General features: G+C 40.6%; 1 protein-coding gene across 1 annotated transcript in view; it reads right to left on the reverse strand.

Moving 5' to 3' along the window:
* Positions 1 to 27859, reverse strand: part of GBF1 (golgi brefeldin A resistant guanine nucleotide exchange factor 1) — an 88291-nt gene that overhangs the window by 27503 nt on the left and 32929 nt on the right. The window contains exons 3-8 of the mRNA XM_088528820.1: positions 11070 to 11201; positions 5922 to 6040; positions 5180 to 5288; positions 4738 to 4798; positions 3063 to 3117; positions 1534 to 1632 (exon numbers count right to left, since the gene is read on the reverse strand). Of these exons, the coding sequence (XP_088384946.1) occupies positions 1534 to 1632; positions 3063 to 3117; positions 4738 to 4798; positions 5180 to 5288; positions 5922 to 6040; positions 11070 to 11201 (575 nt within the window). The remainder of the gene's footprint in view (positions 1 to 1533; positions 1633 to 3062; positions 3118 to 4737; positions 4799 to 5179; positions 5289 to 5921; positions 6041 to 11069; positions 11202 to 27859) is intronic.

The following is a 27859-nucleotide window of genomic DNA, read 5'->3' on the forward strand; positions in this document are numbered from 1 at the left end:
CCATCTTGGAAGTCAGTGCAGAATCCATTACGTGTATCTATATTACCTTGCATAAAAAAATGTGCACATCAAACAGTAGAATTAAGAAATGGGAAGACTCCTAATGCATCCTTTGGAAGACATGGCTGTAACAAACACCAGCTCAGGGCTAAGAAAGTGAAGAAAAAATATAATACTGCAAGGTTCTTTTTAAATGGTCCAGGAGGCCCAATTTTTCCACAAGCCACCTTACTTGCACTCATTTTTCTATAGTATACTGTAAGCCTCAAGGAAAAAAGGCATTGATTAGTAGCTAAAGGGGTTATACTGAAACATGAGCTCAGTCTAGATGCCGCACGGAGCTGGTCAGCACACCCCGTGGCGTTCCAGACAGGCAGCACGCACGGAAGGCAGTTCACGATCCACGTCCTGGAGACGCTGACGCGGTCCCGCCATCTCACCTGCCTGCCTGGACTGCAGCAACCAATGACTTTTATTTGGTAAAATACATTCATGTATCTTAGACAACTACAAACATAAACCATTCCTCAAATCTGTGAAACTGCAGATTTGGGTTCCTGACTGCCACCTCAAAACCCAGCATTTAGATGCGGTACTTTTACCTTCAAGGGAAACACTACTTAGGTTCCTTTACTGGGCAACTCTCAGTAAGTCTTGGGAGCCTCCAACCATGCTTTTTCCAAACTTTCCTTACCACAGGCTGAAGAAATAACAAAGGCATCTCTAAGTGTTCATTTCAGCACTATCTGGAGCAAACAACAAAGGGCAGACAAGAACTGCATTTGGACTGAGCTAATCAACCAACACAGAAATCCAAGGGAGTTTAGATAGAACCAAAGGCTTCTCTCCAAACTAGTTTCCCAAGGCTTCTGTGATAATCTAAAAACAATAGGCTACAAGCCTAAAATACTTCTTTAAAACTATTTTGTAGAGAAATTGCTTAGTTCAGTCTGGGCCCACTCATCTTCCATTAGCAAATGTGATGGAAATAATATTTTTGTTCTGTAGAAAAATGACTAAAGACATGGAAAACATAGAGCAATCTGCTTCACAAAATTTGTCAACACTGAACTCTATGTGCCTGTACCAAGCAACAAAATCCAGAGAATCACCTTGAGTCTTACACATTAATATTGAGTCTTCGGCTATGTTACTACTTCTATAATCAATGTCAGTATCTAGGACATACAATAGGGAAACAATCTACATTTTTTAATATGTTTCTTCAGTTTTTCAGTGTCACAGAGGATTGGATCTTTGCCCACACCCTCCCATTCCCATCCTTCAAAGGGCTCCATGACGGTGTCTTCGATGCCACTTACCAAGACACTGCAAGGTTCAGTGAAACAAGGCTGTCTCCCCCCAAACCCTGCCCAGCTGGAGCCACAACACTGCAAAGCAGCCACATGCGCTCTCCCCAAAAGCCATGCTGCGCCACGTGAGTGGAGGGAGATTTGCTACACACAACATAACTGTCTCCACGTTGTGTTTACAGGAGAAGGGAGTGAGGGACAAAGGGAGAGAGAGAGAGACCTTCAGGTTCTTAAAGAGCAGTACCCTCTCTAATTGGTTCAGGGCTTTGGGCTGTTCCCCACTACTTAGCTCCAGTTTGTTGAGGAGACAGGAAGAGATCTGTGAAAGATAGGCAAATGTATGGTTTAAACAAAGCAAAAGAAACCCAAAGAGAAGAATAACCTGGTGGAGTGTAAGGATCTAGTGGAGACTCCTGGCATGCACAGAAAATATGTAGTACAAGGTAAATGATCAGACACAAGACATAACATTACTTTATGGAGCTGGGAGCAGCCATCACTTGATAAGGGAAAGCTTCCTGAGCTTAAATTCACTTTCATGTTACACCTTATGTTACACCTTCTGTACAGATGAGGACAAATTCTGGTATTCGCAGTAAATCATCCTGTTCTTTCAGCTTTCCAACCTACACGCAACACAAACTTTGCCACATTCCTCCAGTGGCAAGGGAAACGAGATCATGACATCACTTTGTTACTACACAAGACTCAAAGCACAATTGCTTTCAGATTCCTAAAAATAAGCATATTCAATCTTCTAAAATCCTGCTGCACCAGCTCTGAAATGTAAATTTACCCAACTTTGTCATTTTTCTCATGCCACTCAAAGAGAGTGGCGAGTTGCATGTTATAAACAGCATGTTCACTATAATAAGCTCAAAGGTAGCTTTCTCTATCACTTTTTTTCCACCCTGTTACTCTCAATATTTGAATCGTGTATTTTTACTGACATTCTTTATAACCCAGATGAAGATCCTCAGGTGATCTTCCCTCCATCTAAGAAAATGCTATATTAATATACATATAATGTTAGTAAGCATATACCATTAATAAGCATATACTATTAATAAACAAGAATGTGAGATCACATTCATGGTATTTGTCCTACTGTATCCATCTGCTAAAAAATCCCTGGAAAGAGTGGTATGTTTTTTGTGAACAAAACTTGGACCTTTCACCACTGAAGACATTGGCAAGGGAGAAAGAAAGAGCAGGTTACTCTGGTTTGTTACTAAGAACAGAGATGGGACTGTGCCTTGAACTAAGATTTTCATTACAGAGTGTCCCTTCTAAAAGCCATCAAAACTGTTCCTATAATATCCCATTCCTATCTTACCAGCTTTTTCAACTTTTTAAATTAAGAATCAGAACATCTTGAAAGCGCAATGTTAGACTTGCCATGAATAAGGAAGGATAAGAAAAGCTGCAGAAAGCAGGCAGCAAAATTCTGAAGATATTACCATCAGGTCCCAGTATTTGTTGGGGCTTTCTTGCCCAGCAGCTGATGGCTGTTCCCAGAATCCAGGGTGACTCACCTAGGCCACAGTATCATTGCCAAGATTCACTGATGGACTATTTGGGCTTAATTCCACAAAATTAATGAAGCTATGCCCATTTATGCTTTTAAACATGCTCCTTCTGTGAACTAAGGACTTGCAGGAATGAAGAAAAACAAGTGTGAAAAACTGGAGAGAGGTGAATGCAAGCTTGAGACAAGAGCCAAACTGCCAATAAGGTAATGAGCCTTACCTTCTTCATATTAGTTCCCATGTAGCTTTTGGGCTCTTCTTTAAACTGAGGCAACCTGAAAGACAAAAAACAAGCTAAAATTCAAAAGCTTCCTTGAGTTAACAAGAAGAAAAAAACAAGTCTAGATGGGAGGCTATTTTTAAACCATTTATCATTACTGATAATGGCAATTCAACAATATTGATCTTCAGTGCTAAGAGTCATGTAAGTGCAGTTACTCTTCCTTCAGTAAATGTTCTCAACAGTAGACTAATAAGATAAGTTCAAAATAGGTTCCATTAATGCTATAAACAGCTGCTGAGACAGAGTATCATTCATACCAGGACTGTTACAGTTTTAGCATACCTAGTCTTGGCAGCTCTTCTCATCAACTTACTTAGAAATGCTAGTGGTTATCCTCCATTCTGAACCATACGAACAGAATTACAATGCAAACTGGATCTGAGCTTAAGTTGAATGCTCAGAGTTAAGCAGCCCCTCTCCTAGAAGTAAAGGAGGCACACAGCTCTCACCTGCACTACCGAATGATCTCCAGAACAAACATTTACACCTCTACAACTCCACATACCCTGCACTTCCCTCTGCTCCTTTACTACATCTCTATCTTCACTTGTTGAAGGGATGCAAGCCTGCAGTACAGCTTTGACTGTTCCTCTTTCTGAAAAGCAAGATGACAATACTCAAAAAATAAACAGAGAGCCACATCATGTCCACAGCTGCTGCCTTTGCCTTGCTTCTATATCCCAATGTCTGCAAGCACTGCTAATTTCAACTATTCTGCCACCTTCCCTGAAAAGGAGAGCCTCTCTCAGCCATACTGACAAGAACAACAGAGATGATGCACAGTAACTAATGAATAAGTATTATGTCAAAATCACATGTGTGTCTGGAGAAAAAGAAAGTGACAGCCTCTCCTCTTTGATAATACTTGCTTCTGACTCTGCCCTACATCCTACAGCTCTGCCTAACAGGATGCACAAAGGAAACAAGTCCTGAGAACTCACTGGAGCCAAGTGTGGCAGTAGAGGAAAATGATTACCTGAGCTGTGTTTCAGAAGTGATCAGGTTTATTACAATCTTTTCCTAACACACTTGTTTCTATAGCTGCACACACCCTTCTTAAAACACTCAGAAAACCTGCTTGGAGAACAGTTTTGAAGTAACTTCTGAGTTTAAAACAGAGGGACCACCTTAATTACCTGAAAGGTGCTGAAAAGGGTAGAACACTTATCAACACAACATATGATTTCAGGAGTTTAGAATTCTCTTTGATATGTGAGGGCAGAGCTCTCAGATTGAATTCAGCATGTGACTATTCAACACTATCTCTTTTCTTTCTCTTAAGAGAACTAAATTTTTAGAGAACTATTTTTCTGAAGAGAAGTTTGCATTAACTGCCCTTAAAGAACCAGTTCTCGATCTTAAAGCTCTTCATTACTTGGCTGTCCATCTCTCCTCGAAGGACACCGTAAACCACGCAACTTTGCCTACCTCATTCTCCCCACAGTCTGAGAGGGTCAGCCCAAGAGAAAAGGACCAAATCCTTCATCCCCTTCCACCTCTAAATAATGGCCATTTCAGATGATTTTTCTGAGGCCCTTAAGTGGAAGCGTGGAATCCTTCTGTCCTTAGAGGGCCATCTCAGCAATGCTGAGGCAAACACAAGCAGGTTTACCTTGTGAAGAGCAGCTGCACCATGTCGACCAGAGTGTGCTCTGCAGATTTTCTCAATAACTCTGCGAAGACAAAAACAAATAACACAGGTGTCATTACTCAGTGTGATATTATCAAGAGGCTTCTTCAAGCAGACTCCCCTCCGAGCCTTGTTTACAGAGATTACGGCAAATTTATTAAAACCAGCTCCAAGGCTGCATTACTGCAAATGGACATATAATCACAAGGTGGCGCCACAAAGCTGAGGAAAAAAAGGAGTCCAAAGTTGGACAATGAGCTCTGAGCACCTAACAAGTTTTACATGAAGTTGCAGAGACACACAATAATACAAAGCTCAGCAGGTTTCCACAGCTGCATTTTCTATAGTGGAAGCAGTCAACTAATGCTGAAGAGACCAGACCATTTTCTAGGAGTAACCACTGCAGAAACACGAGCAAACCTACCGCTGAGTCTCATCTCAAAGCATATGCGGAAACAGGACTGCATTATCTCACACACGGATTCATTGGTGAGGTGGGCTCCCACTGGAGTAAGCAGCAACGTTCTCAAAACCTGTAAAAAACAGCACACGTACATCACGTTGTACCAATGCCATCTACGTGTACGTCCAAGAGAAGGCTGTCTCCCTCAGAAGGCCTCCCTGGAATTACCACCTTGAGCAGAAAGCAAAAGTTTCCTCAAAGTCATTTCAATCTTAATGTTGTGCTCAAGAACAGAAAGAGTAAAGTTAAGAATGATGTCTCAGCCTACTTCTCAAAGACTGATATGTGCTGCATGCCACTGAACATTTAATTCAGTAACTAGCCCTCTGCCCAAAAGTAAATAGACCATAACTGTGTATCTCATAGGTTTGTCTCTACAAAGAATTTCTCTCAAAAAAAAAAAACTTTGAGAGCTCCATATGCTTACCTTCCCCCTCTCCAGCAAAGACCACGCATAAGGCATGATTACCAAGGTTACTGCATATCAAGCCCTTGATTTAAAATCATTTCATTTAAGCTTTTAATTATTTTCATTTGGAAAAGCTTTTACCACAGGTATATGAGCCATCTGTTTAAAAATAAGGTCTGTCACTAAGCTCCTGCAGAGTCAAAACACTGTTCCCTCCTCCTCAGCTCCATGTAACAGGATACGGCCCACGATGGGCAGCAGCCATTATGGTAATTACCATTTCTCTCCACTTACCTGTAGGATTTTCATCAGGACGACCTCATCGCTTGCATGATCTGTGCCCACGAACCGGGCATGAGTGACAGCATCTGCCATATTCTCCATTCCCTCAGCTGTGCCCTCATGGCTGGGATCTGAGTAACAGAATAAAAATACATGATGAGGAAAAGCCACCTACAGCTTGTCACCTCTATGGGGAGACATCCACACGGAGATACTTTGCTTCCTTCTGCCACGTTAATTTGTGCAATTCATACTAAGCAGGCTGTATGAGAGAGAAATTGAACTCTCACCAACAAAAACTTTTTAGAATGGGGAGCTTTCATTATGACTTTATCAAAAATCTCCTTACACTTTCAGAAAAATGAGACTTAAATCACAGCAAGAGAAAGAATTGCAATTCAGTTTATTACTGGCGCTAAAATTTTAAATGTTAGTTTGTAAGATTATGTCTTCTCCCTTATAACACAGCACAGCCAGCTGTTAAATACATTGAAATTTTCCCTGTGGTGGAAAGAAAACTGATTTTAAGCATACAGAGCCCTAAATTTACTCCCACAAGGACAAACTGTCAGTTTCCACCAAATTGAGAAGGAAATTGCCTCTCATTCTACATCCCTCCCAAGGAATAAGATCTGGTTAAGGAATGGACTGGTAGTTTTCCCCAGAGAAAACAGCAGACAGACACTATCCTGGTTTAGATATCAGCTTTGCAGGCCTCCCGCTTCAATCATTCATCAAGGCTCCTCTCTCCATTTCAGCCTTTTGTAGCTACAAACAATGGTGCATTTGAGAGAGTGTTTGGGACAAGATTGTTGCTAGTAACCGTATCTTGTGCTACATTACATTGGCTTGAGAAAGGCTGCCTCCGGCTTTGATTTCATTCTCACTTAAACAACACTGCATTGGGCAAGAATCTCGTTACCTTCCTACCTAAACAGTCATTAGGAAAGAAAAGAGACAACCTAAACACCAGCTAATACCTCATTAGTTGGTGATGGGGCCTCCTGAGCTCCAGCAAGCTGAATGAAGCTAGCAGAGAAAGCAAGCCAGGCTTCCTACACTTTGCAGAGAAGCTTTTGCAGACTCCCCCTTTACTCCAGTTGTGGTCGCACCTAAGGGCTAAGCCTGAGGCATTAAAGAAAACTGTCCTTACTGTGGTCTATATCCAGTAAGAGCAGCATCCACCATACAAGGTGGATTTTGAAAACCTGCAGGGTAAGAAACTTTTCATAATTGAGAAAAAGTGAAATGGAATCAGTGCACGTGAAAATACCATCAGCTTGCACAGGTAGCAGCTCTCCTTTCCCTTCTCTCATGTGCGTGACAGAAGATCTGCCCTACTTGGGCAGACCTTGCCTGCTTTTGAATCCTCTCACACACAAATCTTGCATAGTTCACACTGAATTCTCCTCCTGAGCTGCTGGTCAAGCCTCACTGAGCCAAGAGATCCATTCAAAGACAGCTTCAGGGGCGCTATTCAACAGGACACCAAACAGTGACACTGGGCAGCAGCAGCTGAGAGGCCTAGCCGATAAAGGCACTTCTTTTTGTACCTCTAAGTGCCCGTATAGGAATTTATATTCCACCAGAAACTACTGCGCTTCGAAACTAGAGGCAATAAAATTAAGACACAGATTGGGACTCTATGCATCCTGATTCACAATTGAGCATTTAGTTTTAATAGTCAGTGGTGATCTGGGATTATCCCAAACTGCTGTAATTAAATCAGACAGGCCAGTGTGGTTACAATGCCAGCAGCTCCATTAACATCACTGTTAACCAACATCACTGTTAACCAGCCTCATTGCTAGAGCAGAAAGAAACTCGAAGGGCATCAAGGGGAAGCAAAAACAAACAAAAACCCCATACTTGCTGCATTTGAAGACTGCATTTGTAAGTAGACCATGCGAAAAGGAAATACAAGTTGTGTGAATGCTTCTTTAACCTATCTGTGACTGCTGCTTCACTGTTCTATCCTCTACTTTCAATGCTAATAAACACACCTCTCCCAACACACATCACGCCTGGCTACTTCAGTCCCGGGTCCCTGGAACAGCTCCACAAAATTCAGCTCAATTTATAAAGTCTCTTGAGTTCAATTATGAACCATAGATATTTCTACTTTGCAGAAACAAGATAGAGTCAGGATCAACACGCTGCTTTGTTCTGTGGTGAGAAAACAGTATGGAAAGATGTGACAATGCCTGCCCAGAATTACTAATAAAAGTAAGTTTTTGTGATATAGAATTCAGACTTGAAGACTGCAACCTGTGATGCAAAGATTTGGAAATCTCCATCTAGACTCACACATTTTGTATAGGGCACACTCCCAAAACAGACAGGCAAAGCAAAAAGCAGAAAGGGGAAAATCCAGGCTCTTAACCTTCAGAGAAATCCAGGAAAGCCAGAGCCTGCTCAATAAGACCTTTAAAGGAGCTGAAATAAATCACCAAGGTGACCGAGAAGGCAGAGGGGAGAATGTGCTTTTAACTCTCCAAATGGCCAGTTGCGTTGCTGAAAGCTGAGCAACAGCTACCCACCTATAGACATGCAGCTTCCAGGTGTGAAGAGAAAGTTAATTTCAGAAACAGAGACCCTGAAAACTGCTACGGACACACAGTGACAATAATCACAGTAAAATAACATATTTTCTTCAGCTGGAAATACAACAAATCATTTTCAAATTCAACCACTAGTCTTCCTGCACCTCAGGTCTGAGCCCATGATAAAGACTGACATCTAGCTGTGGTGCATAACTGATGAATAAGGAAATTACTAATCCAGTGGATAAAAATCAACGAATGTAGAAGTAACACAAAGTTTTCTTGCATTTTTCAAATAGGGCTCTTGAAACAACAGTGTTTATTTCAGAGCAGAAGACAACCTCTGTAATGCTAGCTATGCCTATCAAACTGCATGTATAAGGGATATTAAACCATTTTATCCAACTGAGCTGCTGACTGCACACTATACCATTAGTCAACTGTGGATACAGGCAACATAGAACAGGTCTTTGCAATTCAGACAATTAAAGATCAAAAGTATAAAGGTTATTTAAGAATTTCGCTTTTCTCAGTTGTTTAAAAACACATACTCCTCAACAATACTGACCAGGAAAGCAGACAGACAACTAACTGTTGACATGTGAGAGACTAAGAAAACAATGTAAGAGTATTAAGATTAGCCATGGAATGCTCTGAAAATATGAAAAAGGCAGTTTTAAACAAAGATAACTATCAAACAAGGTTGGCCCTTTCCTGTCCACTTGTTTTAGACCCAGCACACTGTAGAAGTTGCCTTAACACAAATCAGGCACAACTACTGATGCTTTTGAGAAGAGTTCTGGTTTCTACTTCCAGTTATGCAGCACCAAAAGGCACCACAAACATCAGTCACATTATATTTTCTTCATTGTGATTATGCTGGAGTCCTTCCTTGTCCTGTACGGTTTGAAAAGCCCTACATGATAAGGACAGTTAAAGCTTTTCCTATCTTTGAACAGATAGTCTCACATTACAGGGAGAAATATAAGAGCAGGAAACTTTAATTTAACAACACAACCCTAGCCAGATGTTCAGTTAGCACCGTTAATCCCTGCCTCACTGGTATCTAGAGCAGCAGAAAAGACAAGGTCCCTGTGAATGTCACCTAAAGCAAGAACTGAGGTCTTGGATTACAGATTCTGCTCCTCAACAAAATCTTTTCTACTGGAGCATGAAGACACACATCCACGCAGAGTTACAGAAATGGGCTCTTCCTAGGGTGATACAATTAATATTTTAACTAACAGGTTGCTAAAAAAAAGTCTACAAATTTGCAACCACTTTTTTCCACCCCGCCGTTTCTCTGTCTCAAATTAAGTATTTGTAGCCAGTTGCCTACACAGAGACTGGAGATGTGACATCAGTCTCACAGTCTGATCCCATTAAGACCATAAAAGACCAAAAGATTCTGTGTTCTCATTCCAATTTGTAACAGATATATTTTGCATTATTGCTTATTCCTTCAGAGACATATGTTAAAGGCTTATTTATACAGATCTTTTTTATTTTGCTATAAAGTGATATTAATATCTCATCATTTTAGATGAGGTACCCCTAACAACAGGTTGTCACAATGCAAAGGCAGACAACAAGCTACTGCACATCAGTTGAGCCATGATACCCACCACACGTACACTGTTAGACTTTCCCCAACATGAAGGAAAATACACACATGTAAAAGTGATAGAAAGAAAAGTGAATGTGTTTTATCTCATATTGAGACAAATAATATGCACAGAGAAACTGAAACAGTTCAGCTGATACACTGAAACTTGAGTATATTTCACAATTAACCTGTATCCCGAAGATAGCAAAGTGTTATCATGTTCATGTTTCCCTAACACATCCCCTTTACACCTAGTGGTTTTATCTGAGCCCAAAGAGAGAACTAAGGCCATTTGCCAGAGGCTGCTACTATCAAGCTTTCAAAAGTCCAATATGTGTGCACGCATTCTGCATATAAGCAACTAAGTCATGCGATGGCCTAGTTCAGTGCAGGTACATTACAAAACCTTTGCACAAAAGCTGTCTTCCAGAAAAACTTTCCAAGTGATGAAAATTTCCTCTAAGTAAGGATGAAACCCACATTTACTCCTATTTGTTCTATTCAAGGGCTTTATTTCTTGTGAAGTTGCAGTGAAAAACACAGGAAATCTAAGTCACAACATACTCTGCTTAGTTTTATTTCAAGGAGCTGCCTTGAGAAGCTGCTGCTTAGGAGCAGATTTCAACTGCAGCATGAGACTAAAGGGCTTCCTCATATTTCCGATCTCTCCACCTCTTCATTACAGGTGGTGACTTCTGAACATCCTGGAATAACGCAGGTCTGACCCAGCTATGCTCCACAATTCAGCAATAGGTCTTAAGCACACACAGCAGTCAGGAAAGACTAACAGTCTGGCTCCATTTCCCACCACTGCTGTGGTAGTGCCATGAAAAAAGAACAGAAATGATGCTAAGAAAGTGTGGATGCCTATTTCCCCAATATTATTTTCACTTCTTATTTCCCCAGATTCCTCATTTACACTGCAAGCCTACATGCTGACCAAAGGGACACTGCTCAAGGAGACACATTTGTCCAGCATTTGGGTAAGTCCCAAGAAGTCACATAACATACCTATTAATGCATACGACAGAAACTTATTCACAGAGGTGAGGGCCAATCCAGTGATGGGGCCTGTAGTGTCTTCAGAACGGATTACTTCCAGGAAAGGCCGAAGAAAGATATTGGGTTCAATTTCAGAGAGCTCTGGGGGGAAAAAAAAAAAAAAAAAAAGAGCATTATTAGACTCATTGTATTAGACTTCCATTTATCAGGTTTCATTTCATTATCCCTTTAAGAACTTGGAGCAAGCTTAACCTCTGGCAAAAGAGGCTTTGCAAAAGCTTTGTTTCAGGAAGTTGGTGGGAAGGTCAGGGCTGCATGTGTGCATGCATCTGTTTGTGTGTGTTAGTACGCAAGCAAATAAACCAACGAAATAAAAAAGGGCACTATTTTTGGTTGGCTGCTTTGACAGCAAGCATTTCTAAAGCTCCCTATAAAAGATGGCAGAGCTCTCAAGTTGGAAAATAAAAAAAACAGAAAAGCAACAAACTTTCTAAACCTGAAGACCATCCCTGCCTAAGAAACTTCAGGAATGAAACACAGAAAAGAACAGCCAGAACTTGGGAGTGACAAGTAAGACGAAAACACAAGGAATTAAGAAGAAAACCTAAAGAGGATCGCAGAGAAAAAGCACTGAGAAGTACGTGTATGCAATGACAACGCAACAAGCAGACAGGCACAGAAAAGCATATGAAAAGTAACTTGGAAGATCACAGTCTCAGCATACAGACCTCTCCTTTACATTTAAATAGAGATACTTTTCCCAACTTCATAAAATGTACATTTTATTCCTAATAAAAGTCAAAAAGCCTGTTGGCTAATACTGTCACAGAAACACTGACATTTAAATTTGTGACAACCTGATATTTCACTTGTCCGTAATATGAACTTCTTTGGGGTGGGAGAGAAAAGTCCTGTGATTCCTGAATCCTTACACAAGCTGCTGTTTGTTGTTGTTGTTTTCCTTTTTTTTTTTTAAAAAAAAACTCATAAAATTCAACTAAATAAATTAAAACAATAAAACTATCCCAAAAGTCCTAACTGTAAAATAAGCAAAATGTCATTTGATCATAGTTCCTATTGAAAGGCTATACATATCAAAGTAAAAAGCCTATCGGAAAGCATGTTAATATACCTGTGACAACTTATGAGTAAGACGCAAATAATTTTTTTTTTTAATGCTAAAGATCACACAGACAATAGCGAAGTGCAATCATTTTGTTGTCAACTACAACAAAGCTATATTTACAGAAGACGTAAATGTGCAAATCATTACAGCACACAGAGTCTCTTAGCTTCCAGCTTCTAGTTCAAATCAGGCCAACACAGCTAACTTGTGAGAGGTTAAAAGGAACGTGATGATTCAATCTTTTTGGCTTAAGGACAACTCCCCCGACTTGTCAGATAATATTCTGGTGTTACATTACAATTGTGTCACCTCTCAATAGCTCATGGAAATGCAGAGGACTTGCTTTCATCAACCTTTATTTAAGTGTCCTTTATGGAGCACCTATCTCTGGTCATAACCATTCGGACAATATTAAATACAAGACGATTACGGATCAACACTCAAACTTGCCCCAAAGCTGTCTATACAGCAGTCACCACCTAACCAATTCATCATAATTCTGTCAATTCCTGCAGCCGCCTTCATCCCATCCGCAAGAGTCCTAGTTGGATGAGCTGCACTTTGAGCAGCAACAAAACTGGACTTTAGCTGACATATTGCTGCCCCAGCACGTGTCCCAGCACCAGGCACTCCACACAGCAGCAGCTCAACAGAGCTAAGTGGCCTCTTGTCAAACCCAGAGTTGGTCATTCAGCTGTTCCTGTTGGGTTCTGTGATTTCTGTTTTACAAACACTGTGCACAGTAAACCCTAAGAGAACACGCACTACATCACCAGGATCTATCCTGCTGCTCTACTGCATTACTGTTGAGCCAAAACAGGATTAACTCGAGAAAACTTACAAGCCTACAAGAAAGCCAAACCAAGAATAACAAACACGTGCACCCTACCAGTCGAGAGGACTTATATAAGACACTGATATTTCTTTCCCTAAGCCACAAGCACCTCCATAATAGTTCTGTTAAGCTGGAAAGCATAATACATTTGCAGCAAGGCAAAAGGAAGACATGCCAGACATCATCCTGAATACACAACAACTCAGCCCACAGTAGCCCTGCTAAATATGCACATAACTGCACAGGTGGAATGAGATGATGAAGCCATATTTGCTAGCATAGGATACATGGCACACCACAATCCTCTCGCCACTAATTCAGTTTTTGGACAACTAGACCTTCTCTTCAAAACGGCAGTTTTCCCTCTGCTTTTTAAAAACCACACTAAAGACAAGGTAGTTGTAAGTCCTGAAGAGAGAATTACTTATGGATTAGATTCCCATGTAGTCCAGTTCAAATTTCCAACGTAGGCAAAACTCACAAAATTGTTTTGCCTCAGAAAGGACAGTAAAATCAATTAGAACTGTGATAGTTCCTTTCCCAAAATAAAGGATGTATATTAGGTAAATAAAGAACATTTGGAAAGCCAAATTTGCACTCAAAAATTAAGCTATGCTTTTTCATCCCTTTGATTTTTGCTATGCTCAGTTCAGGCATTCAGGCACTGCAAGTGAGGAAACCATAACCAATGGGAGACCTGAGAAATGCTGATAGTGATGTTTCTCCAACTGTATTTCCCAACAAGAGACATTTCTCATTGTTTTAACTGGAAAACATGCGAAGTTTCTCTGTTTAGGTAACTACTTGCAGCTACATTACAAAAAGACCACAAAGCATGACCTCAGCCTAATGCATTATAAAGAGGAAAAACTGAGTGAGTGTCAAAAAGGAGATCAGAGCTTCAGTAAGGATTTGTACAAGCAGCTTTCCTTTTTAAACCGCTCTGAGCTTGGGAAAATTATATTAAAAAATAATTTGATTTACACAAAGAGCCATCCGTCAATGAAGTTTGAGGAAATGAGACCAGCACCAACACTGCACAGCTCAAACCAGTGCACGGGGACTGAAAAGTAGAGAAAACTATTCTAAATCAGCACCATATCAGCAAGCTAGCTTTTCAGGTGAGCAAGTTTAGTATCAGTATGGAAATCCTGAGACCACAATACCTACCTTCACGCATCCTATGGATAATTTACCTTTAGACAGACATACCTACAAGGACACTTAAACAACTAATTTATGTTTAAGCACCCGATTTACATTTCTACAATCCCACCCGGCCGCTCCGGCAGCCCTGGCAGCCACCTGCATCAGAGCCCGGGTCCCCTCGCTCCTCAGGCACCGCAGCAGGTGCCCCCGCAAGAGGCTCCTCGCTGCCCATACGCTGTTGGCACATTCCTGATCTAAAACGCTCACATAAGCTGCTTTCCCCAGCAGTTAAACTCTTCACTCCTGAATGACTCTTATCAGGACCGACTATGCGTTCCGAATCAGACTAAATGAACGAGAAAAGATTGTTTATGACAAGTTATTTCAACATCATTTGTCCCCAGGACAGGCAACTGCAACCCAAACCACATGACCTGGACTCCTCTTCTGCAGCAGCTGTTGGCCTTTGACGCGCAGCCTTCAGAAAGGCTGTTTAAATTTTATCCCACGCACCTCTCTAATGCAAACCAGCTCGGAAAAGAGCAAAGTTTCAAGCATGTGCTACTGCCTTCTCAGCTTATTCACTGAACTTATGAACAGCCATTCCCTTTTCTTGTTAAGGTTAGGGAAAAGAGAAAAAAAAAAAAAAAAAAAGGCAAACCCCAAATCCCAACACTGGTAAAAGACTAGAAACCCTGGTCTGCAGGACTCCTGCCTAGGAGCTCTACAAGTTTCTGCCACAAAAAAAACTGATGCACCCACAAGCACTTCCTGGTTCACCATCAAGAATACCTTCTACAAACATGCCCTTCTGGCCTACACGGTGCTACATGAGCCACACTCCTAGCTCACCCACCACACAGCACATGGCTCTTTTCACAAAAGGGTGGGAACTTCCCGCAGTTCCTCTCCAGCAAGGTAAGGAGGGAAGAAAAGATACAAGAAAGAAGGACAAAACTGTACTTCTAGTACAAGTGCTGGAACAACAGTGGCTTAATTTCATCTAGACTAAACTATGAGACCAAAGGGAAGGAGAAAACTTTTGAGTTATCCCCACAATTACTTGTTGGTTAATTTTGACAATGACAAACATAGCAAAAGGAACTACAGTAACTTGTCCTGCTCTAAAAATGGGCACAGCTTGTATTTGCTTCTCTTGTAGTACACTAGGTAAGTGCCACAGCACATGCCTGTTCGTTATAGGACCTTCAGTTGACTAGAGCATGGGCCAGTCTGCACTGCAGTGAAAGACACGTCCCCGAGTAGCTAGAAAGTTTGGTCCGACATCAAACTCCAATTCAATAGTGGCCAACTGCCATTGTTACCCAAAGATTTTTTGTTTTGTTTTGTTTTTGTTCTTTAATAAAAAAGCTAGATGATTCCTAGACATTGCTCCCCTCCACATAGACCTGGCAGAGTCTGCTAGTTCTCAACTGAAATGCATCCATTACCACCAGCACCCTCTCGCAAACAAAGAGTCTTCCTAAAATTTTGATCCCATTTTCCTTGCAGTGTCTAGTCCAGCCATTTCAACATGATGTTTAAATTAGGATGTAGCAAATTTCTAGAGAATTTCTCATCTGAAACCAGAATGCACTGCTACTTAGAGAATCTGATGCAGCAGCTAACGTGATTATAGAAACTTACAATCCCAATTACCTGAAAACACCAAAGGCAAGCTTACTACACTCAAAACATAGGAAGCGGATATAGAAAAAGAGCACAGTTACCTCATGTTTCCTACAGGTTCCCCAGAATATCATCTTCTCTCCTCTAGCCTAAGCTCTTAGTAGATGGTAAGGACTTGATTCCACATCTACCATGTGCAGGCAGCACAAGAGAAGCAGAGGAGCTGGGTGCTTACATTGCAGCTTCCAGACAGTATAGTTATCTTTACTTTAAAAATACCAATTATTTTAAAAGACTGATGATACACAGCATACGAACTCACCATGGTGATCCATGGAAGTGAGTTTTTTAAGTCCCTGAAATCAATACTTTATTGTAATAAATGTTATCAAACCAAAAGGTTTACATTGTAATAAATGTTAACAAATCAAAAGACTTACATATGATAGAAAACATAAATCTACAATTAAGGATAGTCATGCCAATAAAGGAGAACTGAGAATTAACTGCAATCCTTTTTTGTATTCCAGTAAAATATACTCTCCAAAGCTAATTCCCTGTGAATTAAAGCAGCCATTCAGGGGCCCAGACCCACCATACCAAGGGGAAAACAGTGCCATTCACAGCCACACATGAATGCAAGGCTAGAATTACAAATGCAGTTTGACAGGGGAAACCCAGAGCTGTCAAGCCTGTTCTGTTTGCCTAATTTCATTACAATGGTACAAATGCTTTCATTTGTCACACTGCAGCTTCATGTGTTTATCTCCCTTTCATTAGACATGACTTTAACAAATGATTGTTCCGCAGTGTCAAGATCTCAAGAGCCCCTCAGAATTGAGATTTTATTCTGGGGAAGGATGACAGAATACACACTGAGCATTTGATGGCCTTGATATGCTCTGGTCAGGGCAGCATTAGCTCAACTGAAACCTCGTCTCCTACAGGAATTATTTACACCTACTAGCAAAGCAGTATCACTCACAGTCTCACCCGTGATGGCCATTAGTTAAGGGGTTTCATCTGCTGCCATGCTTCAGCTTCAGCTGTTCTGCCCACACAATAAAAATCCCTGGACATTTCTCATAAGCAGGTACTTGCTCTAGTATCTTCAGCCAAAATTACACTGAAAACTCCATCCGTGTCTCCACTTTTATTCCAGTTGCTTTTCACCCAGGCATAGTATTCTATTCCAAAGGGACATATGCTTCAGTGATATTACAAAAAGCAGAAGATATTCACTTCAGTCACAAGAAAAAGAAATGCTATCAACAGGAAGTCTGGGGCTACACAAAACACAAGGCTTTCAGGATTTCTCTCCAGATGGATTTAAAGCACAAAAGAAAAAAAAAAAAAAAAAAAAGGGATCTGGGGTGCATTCTTAGCCCAACACAATTTATTTTTTCTTGGATTCTCATATAAGCTGTGAAGGCATTCTAGTCATACATGCTGTTGACTGCAGAAAAAAAATGTTGCTCCAAGAATTTATTATTTCAAAGGTTAAAGTTAGAAGAATTTTTTTCAACTCTGCTCTCATTTCTGAGGAGACTGTGATTGGAATAGTATTTTATGAAACCTTTCCTGAGCTGTAGCTGACACGTAATTAGTCAGAGATGATACTCAGAAGGCTCCGGCGCTCCGAAAATGAATGGAGTGGTAAGTTGACAGAGAGACATTGGAGGTCACTGGGAAGAGACTTGCTATGGACCCTATGATGTTACCTCTTGCCCTGTGACCCGATACCTCCACAAGAATCTTGGCTATTTGGATGAAAAGGCAAGAAATCTATTATTCTACACCAAGTACGAAAAGCCTATCATTTCTGTATTGTCTACTCATCTATCTTCTATCTCCCCAACGGTGTTCAGAGACAGTATTAATGGCAATACCCATCTACCTTGTAGTCTATTTTAAATGCTTATTACCCATACTTGTTTTCTAGAAACTCATCTGATCTCATACAAGAGGATGAGCACTAGAATAACACATAATTACACCAGCACATTTCAGGAAAAGATTGCACTGGGACTCATGCTTTGTAAATTCACACATGCAAAATCCTAATCACTTAAATTTTGATCTCTGCTGTGGGGAAGCTGATGCCCTTATCTCCTTTCCTTCAAGGCAATCCAGTTGAGCTGAACCCCTAATAGGTTTGGGAACACAAAACTAGTTTCATGTCTTTGGAAAAGCCACACGAGCTCTGAATTGTAGGGTCCCTTGTAGTGGGTCTTCCTTATTCCACGAAGTGTTCAGCACTGGAGATAACTAACATCCTCCAACCTCACCAATCACCATGTGAATTCTGAAGGCCTGACAGAAAGTGTGACCAGGAGCATTCCCCTGCCACACAGCACAAGCACGGATGCACAGGAAACACAACTCCTCCACAACTGGGCAAAGACGCTCTGAGCCAGTGCTTCTCATCCACTGTGGACAATATAAGTAAAATATAAAATAACTTGTGTCCTTGCACATCATCAAAATGGAAGCAAGCATATTTATAGGCTTGCACCTAGCTCAAATATTTCAGTGGAATATATCAGAAAGCCCCAAGTTTAAAGCTAGTTTTATTAAGACTTCCTGGCAGCTTATCTCTTTTTAAAGAATGAAAATACCAAGTCTTAAATCCATTGCTGAATAAAAATCAGTTATTCACACTGATAAAGGTTGATGCTTTTAAGAAACCCTTTCTTCTGGTGTAGGAAACAGCCATCTGTACAATTGCTCCAAGGCTCAAAGTTAGTGAAGGTAGTCCAGAGTAGCCTTCTGGTAGCTGCTTATACAGATATTCTCTAAAAGGCTTCCTAACCATTCTTCTGCAGACAGTCAGTATTCTTTACTAGGTCAGCAGCTCCTATGGCCGGCCTGGGGTGGGAGCACTGTTTTATTAACTGATTTTATAAGATCTGTGATGAAAACATCCACAAAGTCTAATTAAAGTGCACTAGTGAAATGCAGGTATGTTTTACCTTTTATCTCTGTTCAGAGCCAGCAGACATGGTTTCAGAAGATTTCTTACCAAAAATACACACAGGACAGCAGTCAGTCCCTGTGATGAACCTGCAGCAGCTCCAGGGTTCAGTACTCATGGGCAGCCCTCTGAGGCAGCAATGTATGACCGCAAATGAAATTACTAAATCAAGCTAAATCAAAGCAAAAAGCAGCCACCGCATGACAAATTCATCTGCCCTTGACCAAACACTGAGAGTTATTGATCTTCCTGCTGTTGCGAATTAGGGCCAGGTTTCCCCAGGTTCCCTCCTAATATGAGGAAGGAAGCATGGCCACTCTAACAAGGCCAACCAGGCTAAATGAAACCTGCGGGGAATTGCGTTGCACACTGCAAGTGCAGGAGACGGGCTGATCCGTCCATCTCGCTAACAGCACAAGTTTGATGTCTGTCAAGTTTAAGCACTCTTCCTCTCTGAAAGAAATTGGCACATGTCAAAGAAAGAGCAATTACTTGTGACACTCCATAGAACTCTATTCAGTCACTCTGCTTGCTCCACTACGGTATTTTATACACGTCTTGCAGGGTACCGGGCCCAAACTAAGTAGGCAATTTCAAAGCCCAGGAGAAATTAAAACTTCTTTTCTGGTGTTTTAAAGCGCTGTAATACTCCACAGCTTTGTGTGTCAACCACAGTATGAAGAGTTCTCTTATTGCAAATTCACCATGTTGTCAAAAGTAAAGCTTTTCTATTTCTAAGAGGCAATGGGGAAAAAGGAAAAAAAAAGGGGGGGGGGGGCGGGGAAAGAATTACAGTTTTATCATCAATTAGCTGCCAGGATGTTATCCATTCTGTTTCCTCCTTCCTCAAGGAAAGCCCCATGAATGCCAAGGGGAAGAAAAAATAAGAAAAAAATGAAAGAATAGCATATCTCTCCAAAGTCAAGACATTTCTTGTGTTGCCAAAGAATCTAAAAACATCGGCAAAACAGAAAAAAAAGTATTATTAATAGAAAGCAAACGTTCCTGGTCCTAATGGGAAAATATAATTACCTACATTTCAAGTTCCAGTACACTAACTCACCACAGATTCTAAATGGAACCTCATGAAACCGGGTGCAAAACTTTCTTTGGAGTATCAGTTTCAAACTACCCCACAACTTTACTCCTGCTAAAGAGTGTAAATGGTAGAGCGAACAAAAGTAAAAGGCAGGCAAACAGACCTGGCCATAGCTAGTCCAACTGTTGTCCCCAGGCTGCAAAAGTCAAGGTGTTTAGCAAGAAGATTTTTTTGGCCTGCATTAACAAGACCCATAGATTACTATGGTTATAGCATCACTCCAAAGCATTCTCTTTATGCTACTATTTCAGAGAGCAAATACCCATGGATGCAACTATTTCCATGAGGCAACATGGTACTCTGGAGCCCTAGACTAAGTTGAAGTTTCCCCTGCAACACCTTTGCCCCTGATCAGCTGCAACCTGGGACAAGATTCTTCTGCTCAACCCTTAACTCTTCCAAGTTTGGCCAAAATCTTTTCAGGGCAAGGAGAGATCATGTGTGTACTGACAACATGTATCTCTTCTGAGATCATTCCAAACACTGGGTAAAGATTCAGGTACCATGCAAGCTGATTAAATGAACTGATGGTCTTATCCCCTACTGTATAGCAATATGGTACTGGATATGTTTAATATATTCATTCAATGGATAACAAATAACCAGCAACCTGGGCAGCAGGCTTGCAAAGGGAATATAAGCAATGCTTTGGCATACAGGACACTGCCACTATAGCCTGGAAAGAGGATATTGGTTTCAGTCTCTAAGAAAACGACAAATAAATCCATTAACATCCTTTTCTGAAGTTTGTGATGCAGCATATGCCATGACAGAAGAAACCTGAAGCACTCCAAATGACCCTGTCCTCGCTTTATGAAGATCATCACTGACTGCCCGTTGTCTAGCAAGAGCAATCTAAAATCAACAGCACAGAGCAAAACTTTAATTCACACAGATAAATAGGACCTGTTTGTTCAAGCCATCCCTCAGTTCACACACTTACGTAGGCTTCTTCAATCCCTCTCTCCTTCCCTTAGGGCATGAAGCAGACAGGCTCTCCAAGTGAAATATAAAACACACATTTAACAGATCAGCAGACACAATTCTGCTTTAACCTCTCACCTCTAACTTTTCAGCTACCACGACCTTTGGGATATAATCATTAAACTTCAGCTGCGTTTGTTCCTAATACTTGTTTAAAAGGCAAAGTCGGAAGAATTTCTTTTAGATTTTTAAACCTAGACCTGATAGAATTTGCTCTGACAGGATTTAAGCACATGCATAAATAAACGGGGCATCAGATGGTAGCAAGGGTCTTGATCAAAGATACGGAAGCTAGTTCAGTTCTCTGTCCCTGCTACTGTTCCCCCTTCATGCTCTTGGCCAAGTGACTTTGTCTCTACTTCAATTTCTCATACAGAAATGAGAAATACTCGGCCTTTGCAGGTGCTATACTATTACCTTACCTGAGAATAACCTTTAAAAATAATTCACTGCAGCAATCCAATAAAAGCCTCCGGTCCTACCATCCCACTTTTCTCCCCAATCTCAAGTAAGATTCACAGCAAAGGATGTTGCTTTTCAAGTTCACATTTAAATTAGCCAGGTTAAGATCAAAATGATCTTACTGATTTATCACATACAGCAGCAGTAGCTCAGAGTTCAGTTTGTCAAGCGTCAAAGAAATAAACAGGACATACTAGAATCACATCTAGAAACAACTTTGCAATGTTTGGTCGTCCACTTTTGTGATGTTGCTGTTAAAAAGCATTTGCTAACTTATTGGGGAGATAATGAATGAGGGAAAATGTACATCATTTATTAGGCAGCAGCAGTTAAAGAGCTAGTAAATCCCCACGGCCTTGCTGGAACGAACGGCTCGCTGCAGAGCAATAGTCTGTGTGGCTTGGAGGCCATTGCTTAAAAACAGAAAGTGACTGTAGGTAACAGAAGGATTTCGCAGACTCTTCCAAAAACTTGGGATGAAATCCCAAAGCTCTGGGAGAGCAAGGCAAGCACCTGTTTTCCTGAACAGTCCATTTTTTTATGCTGCATACTTTACACAGAAGCTGCATTATTCTGGCAAAGCTGCATTCCAGCCAAAAGTGCACAGTTAATGTTTTTTGCAGCCCCTCGCGTCCAGTGATGGATGACCATTTTATAATGAAATACTTTATGCTCAATCAACTTACAAATAACGGATGTTTTATCACACTGAATTAAAAAAAAAAAAAAGATTTTCAGAAAAAGAGCAACAGACAAGAAGATCAGTGATGAGCAGAAGCAAAAGTTATTCCTGCTAAGAGTAGTTAAAAGAGGAAACAAAAATCCAAGTGCTGTTTTCCTTTAACTCTTTCACTACTCTTCAGTAAAATGAAAAGAAATAATGCATGAGGGAGTTATTTTTTTGAAAACACTTGCAAGTCTTGGTCCAAATTATTTGAAATACAAGTATTTCAAATTTCTACAAAAGGTTGTGATGTACAGCATCTTGAGTAGGTGTCCAAAAAGCTAAGTAGCATTTCTATATACTACTTATATACTCTATAAGGCTAATGAATAAGCATTGTCAAACAAAAAGTCTCTGAAAATACTCAAACCTCCGTACTCTTAAAATTCAGAATTACAAAAAATCATTCCTCAAACAACCCTCAGCTGGCTGGGAGATTTCTTCTCCTAGTTCCACTTTCACCTCTCAGTGATAAACCAGAGAAGCTGCATGCCAAAACTGCTGCCATTTCTGGATCAAGATCTTGAACTAAACACCAAAATTAAACTGATAAACACGTTCAGGATCCAGTGCTCACTGTTACACAACAACTGTCACTGTTGTCACACATTACAGGTCAAGAAAACCCACAGCTTACAAGGCCTTACATTCAGGCAACATCAGTCCTTGAGAAAGCCTCTGATCTAGTCCAAACATGGCAGAATGATTCTCTTCAGATAAATACAAGACAAAATAGACACAAGTTGCAACTGGGGAAATTGCAATTAGGTTTTAGGAATGACATTTCTGAAAGAAGGGTGGCAAACACCAGAACAGTGCTCAGAGAGGTTCCGAGATCTCCATCCTTGGCCGCATTCAGATTCCAGCTGGCTCTAAACTAAACATCATGATCTCACTTCCAGGCCAGCCCTGCTCTGAGGAGAGGATAGGAGCAGATGACCTCAAGGGGTCTCCTCCTACCTGAAGGATCCTAATTTTGGTTTCAGATTGAACAAAAATCAGAAAAGCTTTGTGCTGTTTTGCATGACAAATACAGCTTTTCTAATGTTTAGTGAACGAATTGCATGAAGTTTCCTTTCTCAGGCCCTCTGTTGGTTAATATCAGTAACAATTCAGTAACAGTACAGTCACAGTAACACACAGTGACAGTAAAAATCAGTAACAAACGAGAAGCTCTTTCCGGAACTATCCCTACAAAACATTCATAATTTTTCTAAATCAGCCTTTTAAAGAGAAAATGCAGACTCAGGCTGAGAAGCACATGGTTAGTTTACCAAATTTGGGGATTTCCTGAAAACTGGAATAGAAATGGAACACACTGGTCCAATCTAGAGCAGAGGCTATAGATATTAAGATCCACAAAGAAACAGCACCTTGGTCCTGAGCCACATCTCCAGACAGAATTTCCACCAGTCCCACTGCACCACCCTGAGCTCCTCAAAGTTCAGAGTTAATTTATGAAGCTTTTATTCTACTGGTGAAGGACTGCAAATATTAATAAGGCTAAGATTTTAGGGGAAAAAAAAAAGCCCTCTTCCCCTCCCCATTCCTCAGCTGAAGGCTGGCACTCAGTGAATCAGAGCAAAGGGAGAATAGGGTTTCCAGCACCTGCTTCTGCTTTTAAGTGTCCAACTGAAACTGCTGTGATCCAGCAGCAGGCAGTCTGAAAATGTCGTTTTCTTGCTCTGTGAAGGACTGAATCACAGCACACACAGAATCCAGATAGAGAAATGAGTGAAAAGAGCAGCAGTGCACAAAGGAAGCTGTATCTTAACTTCATGTGGCCACAGGAAAAACGCAGCTGAAGACAGTACGTTTAAGTACCATGTCCTCCCTAGTAGCAAACACAGTATTCACCCTCTGGACACTGCTGAATATGCAGCATTTTTCACTTTAGCATCAGCATTCTTTCAAAGAAGAGGGTAGAATGCAACTCCTCACTGCTGTTTGCTTTGGAATCACATTGGTGCCAAGACATTATAGACAAAGGTGTTTTCCCCAGAAATTTCAGGATTTGGGATCTGCAAATATAAAATACATTCCCTCCTAGGAGGAAACTCAGGAAACAGACAGCTTGTTCATGTTATACCAGCACACTGCTGGGAAGCTTCCTTTCTACATAAAGAACAAACAACGTGGAAAATAAAATTCCACAAACTGGGAAACTCTTCACACAACATGCTGTAATACAAGGCAAAAGAAAAAAAAAAGGATACCCTCTGGCTCTGGTCAACACAGAGCATTTATAACATTTCCGCTCAAGAATGAAATTTAAGCCTCAGAAGCACCCACAATAGTTAAGTTGCACTGACAGATTGCTGTAAAAGAGTTCAATTCGAGTTTAGATTTACTACAGAAGTGGAGAGTTATCAGGATCGTATACTATCACTGCAAAAATGCACCTGTATTAAAGGAGCTAGAAACTTCCTGCACACATCGCACCTCATTTAAAAGATTATATACCGTTCCCCTAAATGCTCACTGAGATCCAAGTCTTCTTCCACCTTTAAAGGCTTCTTTGTCCACAGAAATTGCTCACTGAAATTTCCCAGAATTTTGGAGAGACAGAAGGCAGAGTGGAGAAAGGGTTAATCCACAGCTGGGAGAAAGTTGCCCTGGAAAATTGGAACACATGCTGCGGCTGTGACTAAATTTCACACTGGTTCAGTTGAGTACAAACATCCACAACTGTGTGCATTTCAGAGTCACAGAAAAAGAAATGCTCCTTATATATTAGTTTCACCTGCTAGGTTCCTTCAAATGGACAATGACACGCTCCAGGGAACAGCAGAATCCTTCAGATTCACTGCACTTTTCAAGCAGAAACGATGTGCCAAAGCAAAGGGGAAAAAAGAGAATAAATGGAAGGAAACAGACCTTCCCTTTCCTGCTCTCACATTTTTTTGCAACATACTGGAAAGTCAAGCGTATGGTCTGGAAGACTTGACTCCACTGTTTAAGATTAGATATGCTAACACAGAAGCCACCTAACCTGAAATTTAAGACACATCTGTTCCATGCAAGTAAATTAAAAGAGAAATTACACAGAGGGGAAAAAAGGAAATATCCAAGATTTTATATTACATACATACATATATGGTTATATATATATATATATATGGCTATAGATATATATAAATGGATATATAAAAAAAATGTATCTATGTGTTTGTGGTCATCTATCCACACACATATATGTGTATATAGATATAAAATACATACATACATGCTGAAAGAGTAATGATGGCCTAGATCGGCTAACCCAGAATCACAGAAAGATTCAGGCTGGAAGAGATCTCTGGAGGTCGCCTAGTCCATCCTCTTGCTCTAGAGCTGTATTCGATCACTCAGGCCTTGTCCAGTCAAACTTTGAAACCCTTTAAGTGGGGAGATTCCAGTCCCTCTCTTTTCCCATGTCCCAGTATTTAATTCTGTCCAAGGACAAATTCTGCCCTATCCCCAAGTGGAAATTTTCTTGTTGAAACAACAAGATTGTCACTTCTTGTACTTTTGATGTGTTCCTCCAAGGAGGAGTTCCTCCTCTGTCTTCTCTATAACCCTCCTTCAGGTAGCAGGAGACTGCAAACAGATCCCTCACAGCCAAAGGACCATGCAAAGCAGATTGGTCATCTGGAGTCAATAGTCACCTGGAGACTGGTCGCCTGGAGTCAATAGTGAAAAACAGAGTCATTTTCACGATGTGGGTGATTCTCATGCAAGTTTGTATTGGTTAAGCGCATTGCAATTAGAAAGTAGTTCTTATTCTCAGAATAAAAAGAGAGGTAGTGCGTCAGAAGTGGCAGGCAACAATCTCTTCTGCTAGTTTACAAAAGAAAAATGGAGGAAAATGTTACGCGTTTAACCCATAGTGATGCAAAGACTACAGGGAAGTGAGAGCTATTCTACTGGAGAGCCAGAGCAGTGCTCTGAATTGAGCAACTACTCCAGAAATAATTTATGACTTAGCATATGAACACCCACCACATGAGCTAGGGAAAAAAAAAATCCTACTTCCTCACTGTTAAGCTTTTTAGATGCCGCAGTCACGTTATCTTGCTCTGTTTCATGTTAAAATTTTAATTTCTCAGGATAAATCCTATCAATTTCCTTGCTTCCTTGTGTATCTTCAGAGTAACAATCAACTTGGCAATCCATAATACAACAGATTTCAGAGGATATTAAGATCCTCCTGTGCAAACTGGAATTTCACTATCATCCAAACAAATCTGTACTGCTCTGTTCGTTGATGAAAAGCCGTAGCAGCACTGTGAAGGGGGCTTGGATGAGGAGCTGAAAACAGTACAAAGTCAGAGGAAAAACAAACAAAAAAAATAGAAACGATGGGCGTCTGCTACCGTTAATTGATAAAATCCAAAAGCCAGATAAAACAAAACAACAAAAAATTATTTGATAAGTCATTAACTCAATAGCAATCAATTTGACAATCTTGTAATTTTGTATTTGACAATCTTAGCTCAGAACCATGACGATATGGGACAATAAAGACCAAAACAGACATTTCAGCAAGCTGCATATTTAGCATATTTTAAATTTCCTTACTACAACCAGATTTATTCTATCAGAAATGTTATATGGTCTCTGAAGAACTAGTGCATGACCCTGCATCTCTTATGAGAAGTCACAGCTGTATTCCCACATTGACTGATAAAGACAACTGAACAGACAAGCAGAGTCCCATCCCCTCTTCAAAACAGGCTAGACATTTTAACTTATCTCACTGAAAATGATTTGCTGCCATCATAATTATGCAGTTCTGGCTTTCTATTACATGGTTCAAAACTAAACACGCCGCACAAGAGGTGCCAGAGAACTTCATACTCTTGATTACAAATGGCAAGAGGTAAGAAAATACCATGAAGCCTCACTCATCCCCTTCTAAAAGGCTAACACACTCCCAAGACAGATTTTAATGCAGTCAAAATTGGCTTGGATCTCAAAGAAGATTCAGCACAAAATCAGAAATCTTTGAAGTTGAAAAGAAAGGTCAGATACGGGAACTGGAAAACATGGCACTAAAATATAGTAGTTGCAGAAGCAGAACACCTGGCTAGAAAAAAAAACATATTTCAAGAAAGCTGGGATGACAAAGGAAGCAATAGGCAATAAAACAAATCTGGGGAGAACTTTGCTTAACATCACCAAAAAGCAATTAAGTGACTCAACACTTAGCAAGTAAGCAATAATACATATTTTTCCCCCATTGTACAGAGAGACAAGTCTTTAAAATGTTTTAAACGTCTGTCACTTACCAGTCATCTCCGAAATCCGTGCCAAGGCAAGTATTTCAACTCAAAGCATTGCAACTTAGTGCAATAAGCATTCTTATTGATACTAAGGAAGCCAATAGAGCAACTCCAAGCCCACTCTCCACAAGGATAATCCCTATTCGGTCTAAGTAGTCTTTAAATATAAGCTTTTACTTCTGTTTAAGTGAAATATCAAATCTATTGAGCAGTTCTGAATCCCTGTCAGACACAACTCAGCTAGCGCCGTGCCTCTCACCAGCCCCTCGGCAGCCTGCAGCTCGGGCTTAACCAACCTGTATGTCTGTACCACATCCTGGGTTAATTCGGCCACTATCGCTTTATTTTCCACCCTGTTAAATGCAATTGGCTCTGTCTTGTTGGGCCTGTATTTTCACTCTTCCTGTCACACATGACCAATGAGATACTGCTTCTTTTGAGCAGCTTTCCATTTCAAGAGAAGCTTTAAATTTTATTTTAGATTAAAAAAAAATGCAAAAAGGGATAGGAATAAAGACCTTGAAATACTTGCACAAAAATCGTAATCTTTCCT

Source organism: Tinamus guttatus, unplaced genomic scaffold, assembly GCF_059628265.1.
Source record: "Tinamus guttatus ecotype Peru unplaced genomic scaffold, ASM5962826v1 Tinamus_guttatus_pri_ptg000314l, whole genome shotgun sequence".
NCBI classification, from domain to species: domain Eukaryota; kingdom Metazoa; phylum Chordata; class Aves; order Tinamiformes; family Tinamidae; genus Tinamus; species Tinamus guttatus.